This window comes from Chelonia mydas, chromosome 1 (assembly GCF_015237465.2).
Source record: "Chelonia mydas isolate rCheMyd1 chromosome 1, rCheMyd1.pri.v2, whole genome shotgun sequence".
Taxonomy (NCBI): Eukaryota; Metazoa; Chordata; order Testudines; family Cheloniidae; genus Chelonia; species Chelonia mydas.
Window position 1 is genome coordinate 207,714,031 of NC_057849.1, and position 12,286 is coordinate 207,726,316.

General features: G+C 49.8%; 1 protein-coding gene across 4 annotated transcripts in view; it reads left to right on the top strand.

Moving 5' to 3' along the window:
• The first annotated feature begins 682 nt into the window (after positions 1–682).
• Positions 683–12,286, top strand: part of ZYX (zyxin) — a 33,266-nt gene continuing 21,662 nt past the window's right edge. Inside the window, exons 1-2 of one of the 4 annotated variants that reach the window (XM_043544345.1) lie at positions 683–1,011; positions 7,919–8,205. In XM_043544345.1, the coding sequence (XP_043400280.1) occupies positions 7,941–8,205 (265 nt within the window). In that variant the 5' untranslated portion in view covers positions 683–1,011; positions 7,919–7,940. Of the gene's footprint in view, positions 1,012–7,104; positions 7,326–7,918; positions 8,206–12,286 lie in introns of those variants that run through there. The other 3 variants (XM_037911386.2, XM_043544313.1, XM_043544276.1) reach the window with 3 other exon arrangements.

Genomic DNA, 12,286 nt, shown 5'->3' on the forward strand with positions numbered 1-12,286 from the left:
GAGGAATTACATTACTTGCAGTATTGTGGTTTGGTTGTTTTTTTAAAAAAACAGTGCCTGTAGGATTGGGAAAGTCTGAGTCAGATTCTCTTGCAGCTGGTTGCTGTGGGGAGGGGGTGGGGAAGAGACTGAGAGGGACCCTGACTCACCAGAACTGCCAAGTTTCTCCTTACATGTAGGGTTTAGTGGAAATGAAGTCACTGGTGGGTGAGGGAAAAGGGGGGGTCACTGGGTGAAGGAATGGGGTGGGGGTTGACGCAGGGAAAACACCAACTGCTGAAAAAGAAGGAGGCAGACCCCATTCTGGAGCAAGAGATAAAACACAAGCCAGCAGGGGGAAGCCTAAACTGAGGGGCTTTGACTGAGCTGGGGGGAAGAAGACAGGAGTGGATTGGAAGGGGCTGGGAAGCAGGATTAAGAGGCCTGGCAAATCTCGGGGGGAAGAGAAAATCCAGGAATAGAAAGAAAGCAGAAAGGGTATGAAATATGGGCCTTCCATAAGCAGCAATAGGAGAGAAAACTAACACCTCCATCCCTTGAAAACACAGAGGGAAAGGGGGAAGGGTAATGAGATGCTGATTTTAAGAGTGGGAGAGTTGCTGTTTCCCCCCCCCCAACAGCCCTGTCTAGTGAATTCATCCTCCCCCCGTTACCTCATTGCCACATTCCCTGATGAGTGAGCTCAGCTGTTCACATAGCCTCTCTCCTTTTATGGTCAAACAGCTTCGCTTGGGCGAGGCCTTTTTGCTAGATGTTAGGGAAGTCCTTAGGCCTGGTAACTCCACCTAGAGCCACTCCTCTTCCTCCCCCCTCCCCTTTTTGGCAGACATGAAACTGAATCAAGTCCAGAGTGGTGCGCAGGGGGCAGAGAGAGCAGGACGGGGAGGAAGGAGTGAAGCTGGGCTTGCGTTCCAGCAGTACTAGAGACTTTACAAGCAGCAGCAGCAGCAGCAGCAGCAAACTTTTAGTCCAAGGGACGCCACCCTTCTCTTCCTGAACTTCTCCCCAAAGGTGAGTCCTCTCCCCCACGCTCCCCTTGGAGAAGAGCTTGTCCTGGGGGAAGCTCTTGCCTCTTAGTTTTATTGTAACTTTATGCTCAGAAACTAAATGCATGTTTGTTGATCAGGGAACCCCACCCCCCAATTTCCTACCACACCCACTGGGGATGAGAGGCTGAACTTGCTGTTGTGTTTTGTGGTTTATGCTGGTTGCACAGCTTGGGACCGTATTTAGCGTTAAATTTATGGGTTTGACGTGTCTGTGTCACCTACTTATTTTCCGTGGGAGCCTCAAATTTTTGAAAGCCTGACAAACTACTTGCCAACTTTTAGTTGGGTACGTTCCTCCCCTCCCCATCAAAATGACATACCTTCCAAGTCGCCTCCTTTCCTTTGTAAAGGTTTAGCAATGGGGGTGGGGAGAAGGGGCTCTGCTGGCTGGTTTGAGTTGAGACATTCTTCTAGTGTGTGTGAGACCCGCTCTAGAGCCTTTCCCAGATGTGTTTAGGTGGGGAAAGAACCCGTAACACTTTCGGGAACTGCTTCATTTCTCCTCTTCCTTCCTGGGCGGGGATCTGAAGATACTTGTGCCTGCAAATTTGTGACTGCCTGGAGTTTGAAATATGTTTGCCTGTTCCTTTCCTGCTGTGCAGAGAGGAAGACGGGGGGCGGTATTTAGTTATGTGTTTGTTACAGATTCACTCCAGGCCTGGCTTGTAGCTTTGAAAGTTCCCCTTTCCCCGGTCCGATGCCTGACTACAATTTACATGCAGGGTTTAGTGACTGGAATGAATTTACTGGTGGGGGAAGGGAAGTGGGGGTCACTGGGCAAAAGAATGGGGGTGGTGGTTAGCAGGGAAACACCAGCTGCTTGGAAAATAAATGACTTTGTTGCTGGGGCTTTGTAACTTTTTTTTTGCCAACCAAGCAAACTTTGCAGGATTAACCAGAGTTTGAAGGGGTGGAAATGCATGTGGCTCTTTGTTTAATTAAAAACAAAACAAAATCCTTCAGTTTTTGGGGTTTTTGTAAATCGGCTTGATTCTTTCACTTCATATTTTTAATAGCACATCCCCTTTCTCCACTTTCCATTTGGAGGAGGCGTGTGACTCTGTGGGTGCAGTTGCCAGAGTTACTGGATTGCGGCAATTCTAAAACATTACCCCTCCTCCCACCCAATACTCCCTGCTTGGTCTGACTTGATATCCTCCATAGTAGGGGTTCTCAAACTTCATTGCACTGTGACCCCCTTCTGACATCAAAAATTACTACACGACCCCAGGAGGGGGAAACTGAAGCTTGAGCCCACCTGAGTTTCAAAACCCAAGGGCTTCGGCCCCAGGCATGGGACTCATAACCTGAGCCCTACCACCCAGGGCTAAAGCCCTCAGGCTGCAGCTTCAGCCCTGTGTGGTTGGGCTTGGGCTTTGGCCCGGGCCACAGCAAGTCTAAGCCAGCCCTGGCGACCCCATAAAAACGGGATCACGAACCGCTGCTTCATAGGGAAGGAGTAATTTTGGAGGATGTTAGGGTGGGTCTCTCTTTCCATGTTCCCTTCCCTGCTTGAGAGTGGGATGCACTGGAGACTGGCCCATGGACCTATTGGGATCCAGGAAGTGGGCGGGCAAAGCTCGCCCACCGCTAAAGGATCCCCCCCAGCCTAAGGGGGAGATCCACAGGACCTGGAGGCCAAAAAATTACGGGGGACAACTAATGAAAAACAGGGACAGGAGTGCGGTCAAAGGGTCAAAAGAAGGGAACCGGACGGGGACACCGAGCAGAGAACCCCGGACAGCGCCCACCTCTCCTCAAAGGCGTCAAGGGAGTCGGTGGACGCTGCCCAGAGGAACTCTGCCCGGAGGCGTGAACGGACGGAGGATCGGAAATAGGCTCCGCAGTCGCAGGAGACTCCATCGGCCAACCTCCTCACCCTGGTTTTATAGATGGCCACTTTAGCCAGGGCCAGGAGGAGGTTGACCAGGAGGTCCCGCGACTTAGTGGGGCCACGGACAGGGAGTGCATAGATAAGAAGGTGAGGAGAAAAGTGCAACCAAAACTTTAATAAAATATCGGTGAGGAGCCGGAATAGGGGCTGCAACCTGGCGCACTCCAGATAGACGTGCGCCAGGGTTTCCCTCACGCCGCAAAAGGGGCAGGTGTCTGGGATCGGGGTGAACCGCGCCAAGTACACGCCCGTGCTCACGGCCCCGTGAAGGAGCCGCCAACTGATATCCCCGGCGGGCCTCGGGACTAAGGTGGAATAGAGGCTGGCCCACCGGGGTTGGCCCATGGAGGCAGAAGCCTAAGACAGAGTTGGTTAGTTTCCCTTTGGTGGGTCACTGAGTAGGTATGGTTTAGGTCAGGGGTCTACAGCACTTGCATAGAAAACAGAGCAGTCTGTGATGCACTGGTTACATGAAAGCAATCCATTTTAAGGCAGCTATGGCCAGTGAAAGGATCTAAATCTCAATTTCTGCCCCTAATCAGTAGAGACAGGTCATACATAGCCCTTGCTTGAGGCTTTGGTGTCATTAGCCTCTACGGCTACATGGATCTATGGCTACATCTTCTCACTGATGTAGATGTCAAGAAATATCTTTCTTTGGGGGAGGTCTGATAACTAATTTGGGCTCAGGCTTGCCTAGTGACACACCCTCAGTACTTTTTTTTTTTTTTTTTTTTGTATGCTTGAATAATAGGACCCTGTTAATGCACATTTCATAATCGGGGAGCTGCAGGTCAGGATTGATGGATACCAGTAGAACTGTGGGGGAACCATAGCATGGATAGGGGGAGGAGACGTAGGTCAGTCTAGAGGCATGTTGGGGAAGCTTCAGTCCCTGGCATCTCCGTTTTCCCTTCCCTCTAGGCTATAGGGTGGCTGGTGGACAAACAGAAGATATGCCTTCATGCCACTTTTTAAGCAGAACTTGGGACAGACAGGGGCAGCTGTAGGAGGGAGGCTGATGTGAGGAGAGAGAGGCTTTGGGCTAGAGAGAGTATATGGGGAAAAGGACTGTTCTGGGGTCAGGGAGATGGGAACAGCTGCTGGTAATGAAACTAAGGTATCTGCATGAAGCAGCAGATGTCCCACAATCCATCTCTATAAAGACCAGCCCCATTATAGAGTATGATCATGAGGTGACTAGGATGTCATCTTCAAGTGCCGACAAGGGGAGAGGATTTTTCATGTCAGAAGACACTTTAAACTAGCCCGTAAAGGCATAACAAGACCCAGTGGCTGGTAATTAACCATTGGAACAGTTTACCAGAGTACATGGTGTATTCACCATCACTTGGCGTCTTTAAATGAAGACTGGATGTTTTTCAAAATGATATGCCTTAGCCCAAGCAGAAATTAGTTAGAAGCAGAATCACTGGGTGAGAGTCTGTGTTCTGTTATGCGGAAGGTCCCAATAATGATGGTGTCATAAATATAAAGGGAAGGGTAAACATCTTTAAATCCCTCTTGGCCAAAGGAAAAACCCTTTCACCTGTAAAGGGTTAAGAAGCTAAGATAACCTCGCTGGCACCTGACCAAAATGACCAATGAGGAGACAAGATACTTTCAAAGCTGGTGGTGGGGGGGGAACAAAGGGTTAGCTCTGTCTGTGTGTTGCTTTTGCCGGGACCAGAGCAGGAATGCAGGTCAGAACTCCTGTAAAAAGTCAGTAAGCAATCTAGTTAGATATGCATTAGATTCTGTTTTGTTTAAATGGCTGATAAAATAAGTTGTGCTGAATGGAATGTATATTAAGGTTTTGCCTAGAGGGATTCTCTGTGTTTTGAATCTGATTACCCTGTAAGGTATTTACCATCCTGATTTTACAGAGGTGATTCTTTTATTTTTTTTCGATTAAAATTCTTCTTTTAAGAACCTGGTTGTTTTTTCATTGTTCTTAAGATCCAAGGGTTTAGGTCTGTGCTCACTTATGCAAATTGGCGAGGATTTTTATCAAGCCTTCCCCAGGAAAGGGGGTTTAGGGTTTGGGAGGATTTTGGGGGGAAAGACGTTTCCAAGTAGGCTCTTTCCCTGTTAGACGCTTGGTGGTGGCAGCAATAAGGTCCAGGGTCAAAAGGTAAAATAGTTTGTACCTTGGGGAAGTTTTAACCTAAGCTGGTAAAAATAAGCTTAGGGGGTTTTTCATGCAGGTCTGCACATCTGTACCCTAGAGTTCAGAGGGGTGAAGGAACCTTGACAGATGGTAAGGCCCCTTCTGGGCTTAACATTTGATAATCTACTCCCCAGCACCCTTATGGATGGTTGATATGCCCAGTGCCTGACCTTGGGAGAAATAAGGTCTTGTCGTTTCAGACACTTAGGGCTTGTCTACATTGGCACTTTACAGCACTGCAACTTTCTCGCTCGGGGTAGTGCTTTAACATGGCTTTAACATTGCCAGTATAGATTTGCCCTTAGTCAATGCTGATGATTCTTCTTCCCTCCCTGACCCTCAGCTGGATGTAAGTATGATATGGGGGGGGGGGGAGAGGGAGGGCTGGTGAGGATTGGTTCCAAAATAACAACTAACTCAAATACAGTATCTGAGATCTCAGAGTACCCCACAACTTGGAGAACTTGTATGGGTAAGTGGCCCATGTATGTCTCCTCAGTGATAGCAGCACTGTGGAATAGCTGCAGGAGGACATCCTGTTGTTACAGCAGCCCATCATCATCTGTGCTGACTGTGCAGCAGCAGGCACTGTAGAAGAATGTTGTTCAAAACCAACTAAGTCCAAATGCTGGCATACTTGCCTCTCTACCATTGGGAGCATTATTGTGTGCAGTCAGCATGATAAACTTAGTGTCTCTCTGGCCTGGATACCAGCATGGGGAGAAATCTTAGACATCTGGGCTCTTATCAGGAGATTGTCAATAGCTCCTGGCTGTTGTGAGTTTGGAAACGTCCTGAGGGCAACATGAGTGGTGGTTTGGGGGGTGGGGGGGGGAGGATGGCGAGTGTTTCAGGGAGTTTCAGGTTCGCCACATACAAGCCTTAGAGAACTCGCTTTTCAGGACATGGCTGGGCTCTGATTCTGGGAGTGGAAATATGCAGCTTGCTGTAATCTAGCTAGACCAGGGATTCTCAAACTAGGGGTCGGGACCCTTCAGGGGGGTTGCGAGGTATCAACCTTGCTGGGAACCCTGCTTTGCCTCTGGCATTTATAATGGTGTTAAATATATAAAAGTGTTTTTAATTTATAAGGGGGGGGGGGTTGCACTTGGAAGCTTGCTATGTGAAAGGGGTCACTAGTACAAAAGTTTGAGAACCACTGAGCTAGACCCTAGGAAGACACCATTGGTAGGATGGAGCTGTGAGCATATTCTGTGGCAAACAGGAAAGTGCTGCTTGCTGTGCTATGCTGCACCCCGAGGCCAGGCCATGGATGGGCTGGCTTAAGGGCAGCATCTATACCAGAGGTGGGCAAACTATGGCCCGTGGAACCCTTCTGCCTGGCCCCTGAGCTCCTGGCCCGGGAGGCTAGTCCCTGGCCCCTCCCCTGCTGTTCCCCCTCCCCTGCAGCCTCAGTGCGCCAAGCCACTGGCACAATGCTCTGGGTGGCCGGGCAGTGCAGTTGCAGAGCCATGGCCTGACTCGGTGCTCTGGGTGGTGCGGCTGTAGCGCCGCAAGCCACCAGCCTCCAGGTAGCACGGTAACGGGGGAGTGGGGGTTGGATAGAGGGCGGGGGAGTTTGGGGCGGTCAAGGGCAGGGAACAGGGGGGTTGGATGGGGCAGAGGTTCTGGGGGCAGTCAGGAATGGGGGGGGTTGGATGGGGTGGCAGGGGGCAGTCAGGGGTGGGGTGTCCAGGGGTGGTCAGGGGACAGGGAGCAGGGGGGTTGGATGGGGCAGGAGTCCTGGGGGAGCTGTTGGAGTGGGGGGGGGGGGTCTGATAGGAGGCAGGGGCCAGGCCATGCCTGGCTGTTTGGGGAGACACAGCCTCCCCTAACCGGCCCTCTATACAATTTTGGAAACCCAATGTGGCCCTCAGGCCAAAAAGTTTGCTCGCCCCTTCTCTATACAGCAGGGGCTGGGAGGGAGTGACTCTAGGAATGTGTTAGTGAGGCTGGCTGGATCCAGGAGCTGCTTCCTGCAGGAAGGGGCGGGGGCAGGGCAGGCAGCCGTTGCGGCCACTGAGGATGCTGTAGGAGCTCTTGCTTATTGCTACAATGACAGGAAGGGACAGCAAGACAGAAATGACAGCAAGACAAAGGGCTTGGCTGGGGAATGTGTGACCTTATGGAATCGCCCAGGCTTCCCTTTGTTCTGCTTGTGCTGCAGCTGTCGGAGCTTCCCCACTGACCAGAGCGGGCTGGGGGTCTACAGGTAAAAGGATGGGGGTGGGGTTGTGAGGAGAGGATTGGGAGAGGTGGACAGACAGAGTTGGCAGGGATGCAGTGGTGACGCACCCTCTTGAAACCCCAAGCTTATGGGTGGTGGTGTGATGTGAGAGATGCTAAAGCTGCCTCTTGGGGTGGGGTGGGGGGGCGCTCTGGTCTGAGGTGTGGGGATCTGAGCCATCTGCAGAAGGCTGGCTTCTCCAGCAGTTCTCTTCTGCATTGATCCCAGCTTTGTCCTTCTCTCAGTTTATTATTACTGCCTCGCTCCCCCCACCCCTCCATGTTTGTTAATCCCATTCAGCAAAGGGCTGAAGGTGGAGAGAGTTGTTCCTCCCCTGCATCCCAGGGAGAAGCACTTGTTAAGGGTTTGCCTCCGGGTTAGACAGTATTTCTTACTTCAAAACATATTTGTCTCCCAGTCCTGGGGGCACCAAAGCTCTACTCATGTCCCTTAAATCTCACTCAGGTGCACCCACCCTCCAATTCTGTTTCCTGCTGTGCCTTTCTCCAGATTTGTTTTCCCTTGCAGGGTCATGTCTGATCTCACGTCTGTGTCTCCTCTCTCCTCCTGGCCCCCAGGTGCTGAGCAGCCAGCAGCAAGATGGCATCATCTGGTAGCCCGGGGACTCGCATGACTTCAACAGTCAGCATCAATATTTCCACCCCAACGTTCTACAACCCGCAGAAGAAGTTTGCACCAGTGGTTGCCCCTAAGCCCAAAATGAACCCATTCAAGGCTGGGGGTGCTGTACCTGGGAGTGCCTCAGATCTACGACTGCCCCAGCCTTCTGGGGCTGGTGCCCAATGTGCTCGGATAGGGAAAGTGGGGGAGATCCCACCAGCTGCAGCACCTTTGCTTGCTGAAGGTATGTGATATCCATAACTTATTACTTGCCCCATCTGTGGGAGCTTATGTGCACTTCTGTGTTCTCAGTGCATATGGTCTGTGCCTGGTCTAAACAATGAATAAGCAGCTTGCTACAAAGAATAGATGGGTGCTCACACTGGGAGGGTGGCAGGACTCCAGAGCGAGCTACAAAGGGGTGTGTGTGTTTGGGGGGGGGGGGAAACAGGAGGAAACTATTCTGATCACTTTGATCTAGGGCATGCATAGCATCTTCCTCCCCAAGAGGAAAGGGGACGGGGGGGTGGGGGGGTGCGGAGAGATTCTGGTCTCTCACCAGAGTCTATAGGAATACCATAAATCATAGAATCATAGAATATCAGGGTTGGAAGGGACCCCAGAAGGTCATCTAGTCCAACCCCCTGCTCGAAGCAGGACCAAGTCCCAGTTAAATCATCCCAGCCAGGGCTTTGTCAAGCCTGACCTTAAAAACCTCTAAGGAAGGAGATTCTACCACTAAATATCAGTGTAGGGGGCAGTTATATTGCAGGGAAGAATCCCCCAGCTTGGCTCACTGTGGGATGGCTCACACTGTCTTCCATATCTGTGATTCATCCCTCACCTCACTCTGTAGCTTGTCTCAGATTGTGAAAGCTCTTCCCCTTTGGTCTCACTCACTTCCTGCCATTTCACCATTGTGCATACCCTGCCTGAGTGGGTGGAGTAGTTGCAGGGACAGATGGGAGCTGCCATAAACAGGAAGTGAGACATAGCGGTTTGCCTCCCTGGGTTTTGTTTTCTCTTGTGGTGTGTGTGTGTTTTTTTTTTTTTGTTTTTTCTTTTCTGGGCAGGGTTCTGGTGCAAATATAGCTTTTACTTTTAGCTTTTGATCCCTGTTGGGACCCTTTTCACTCCTCTAAGGCCACCTGGTGATTTAGCCCCCATTCTAGACCTGGCCAGCGCAAGCCACTAGGAGTATCATTACTACCCACATTCTCCTTCTTGACATCCCTGTATATCACCACAGTGTCACTGGGTTTGTCTCGACTAGGATAGGTGGTGTGATGTTAGCCACCATCTTCTAAAAGGTAGTGTAGACAAGATAATGTCAACTTCAGTGTCCGCTAGCTGGCCAAGTTAGTCTAGCAGGCAGCCTAGCTGATGTTCTAACACCATCTTTAATTCCTGGTTAAGACACACAGCCACAGAGGAGATAGGTGGTAATGGGAAAACTTGCTGTGCCCCCCCCACCCCCCTCCATTTTTTGGCAGTGTATCTGCATTGACTTCAGTGCTGTTCCCGACCATACTCCACTGGTAAAATGAGAACAGGATTAGGCCCCCCACTAGCTTTTATTTGGTAGTCAGAATGAGGAACTGAGATGAGGAACTTTTTCTCTTGCCCTCTGAGTTTCTTCTGTTAATTTGCCCTACTGAAATGCTCAGTCCCTGTTCCTGAATTCAGCCCTCTGTGACTTCAGTATCTCTTCAGGTATATGCAAGTTGTGGGCTGAGTGTGCTGCAGCCAGCTCAGAATGTCTGTGGAGATGATGGCTTGCAGCGTGTGGTCTGTCATTGCAGTAAAAGACACTGACTACATCGGGAAACATTAGGTTGGTAGCAGCCTATCCTGTGGCTGCTCTTCATCCAGCTTTAGGAAGCTGTGGTGTTGTCCAGTTGTGAATACTAAGTAGGAGTAGAATGGGGCAGTTGCTTGATGGGAGGATAAGAAAATTGGGGATGTGCTTTCTTCCTTCTGAGTAAGTAGTGATCCCAATGCCCCACGGTGGTGCTTTGCTGCATGGAGGTGACTGGATAGATGGTGGTTGAGCTGTTGTCTATATCAAATGCTACTTCACTGGGTTATGTTCCTGATGCAGTATTATAGCCCTGGGCTCGGGCTGTGGGGAGGGAAGAACTTGAACAGAATATTGTATTTTTTTTTTTTTTTAAAGGATGGTACATGCTGGGAAACTCAAGGTTACATTTTTAAAGTGGACCTGCAGAGAGTGGTGAAAAATGAGCTTTGTACCCTTTCTTTGTTACTTTATAGGGGATAAAGGAGGCCTGAAGTGCTTTCCCTCTGGGAGAGAAAATGGAAGGTTTTTTGTTGGTTTTTTCTCCCTCTTCTCTCTCTCTCCCTCCCCACTTATTTCTTTTGTCTGGGAATTCAGGCCCTGTCTAGCTTGGGAGACTCTGGTGACTAGAGAACTAGTGAAAATTGTGACACTAAACAGCAAAACCTGAGCAGGAAGGGGAATTTTAATTGGACTGGTTAAAACTTTTTTAAAAACACTAACTTCAGTGAAGACGGGTGCTCACACACTCTCTCTCTCTCTCTCTCTCTATATAAAAATTCTTATCTATCCATTTCTCTGCTGTGGAGTCATATTTCAGTGTGTTCAAAATTCTGCACAAACATGAAGCTTGGATAGACTTGAATCCTTAGTACTGCTTTGTGAGGTAGCTGTTCTCACCATTTTACTGAGGAGGAAACTGATGCTGAAAGGTGAAATGACTTTCATAATAGGCAACGTGGCTTTATTTATTAATCTCAGAACTGGGAGTCCAGAGACCTTTGTGTTCCCACTTCTGCCATGGGCACACTTGGACAAGGCACTGTTTCAGACCCTTTTTCCCCAGCTGGGAAACAGGGATATCCACTCCATGGGCTGTGAAACTCCCTTTTTCTGGAGCCTGGCTGTTTGTAAATCACATACTGAGTCCTTGGAAAGGAGCTGTATAAATCCAAAGCTGCCTTGTTAGGGCCCACCTATTGTGACAAGGCTGGGACTAGATCTTGTGTATTGCTGGCTTCCAGCTTTCTGTTTGGCCACTAGATGTCTGTGTTCCTGTCCAAACAAGATGGCTGCTCGAAAATGGCAGGGTGATTATAAAACACCCAATACTCTCCAGACCTTAAGAAGAGTCTGGAGAGGATTGGGCTCCACCTAATGAAGAGAGGGAAGAGCATCTTCGCAAGCAGGCTGGCTAACCTAGTGAGGAGGGCTTGAAACTAGGTTCACCAGGGGAAGGAGACCAAAGCCCTGAGGTAAGTGGGATACCAGGAGGAAGCATGAGCAGGAGCACGCATGAGGGGAGGGCTCCTGCCTCATACTAAGAGAGCAGGACAAACAGCAAGTTATCTCAAGTGCCTATACACAAATGCAAGAAGCCTGGGAAAGAAGCAGGGAGAACTGGAAGTCCTGGCACAGTCAAGGAATTATGATGTGATTGGAATAACAGACTTGGTGGGATAACTCACGTGACTGGAGTACTGTCATGGATGGATATAAACTTCTCAGGAAGGAGAGGCAGGAAAGAAAAGGTGGGGGAGTTGCATTGTATGTAAGAGAACTATATGGCTGCTCAGAGCTCTGGTATGAAACTGCAGAAAAACCTGAGTGTGTCTGGATTACGTTTAGAAGTGTGAGCAACAAGGGTGATGTCGTGGTGGGAGTCTGCTATAGACCACCACGCCAGGGGGATGAGCTGGACGAGGCTTTTTTCTGGCATCTAACAGAAGTTACTAGATCACAGGCCCTGGTTCTCATGGGAGACTTCAATCACCCTGATATCTGCTGGGAGAGCAGTACAGCGGTGCACAGACAATCCAGGAAGTTTTTGGAAAGTGTAGGGGACAATTTCCTGGTGCAAGTGCTGGAGGAACCAAGTAGGGGCATAGCTCTTCTTGACCTGCTGCTCACAAACCGGGAAGAATTAGTAGGGGAAGCAAAAGTGGATGGGAACCTGGGAGGCAGTGACCATGAGATGGTCGAGTTCAGGATCCTGATACAGGGAAGAAAGGAGAGCAGCAGAATACAGACCCTGGACTTCAGAAAAGCAGACTTTGACTCCCTCAGGGAACTGATGGGCAGGATCCCCTGGGAGAATAACATGAGGCGGAAAGGAGTCCAGGAAAGCTGGCTGTATTTTAAAGAATCCTTATTGAGGTTACAGGGACAAACCATCCCTATGCGTAGAAAGAATAGTAAATATGGCAGGCAACCAGCTTGGCTTAACGGTGAGATCCTTGCTGATCTTAAACACAAAAAAGAAGCTTACAAGAAGTGGAAGATTGGACAAATGACCAGCGCGGAGTAT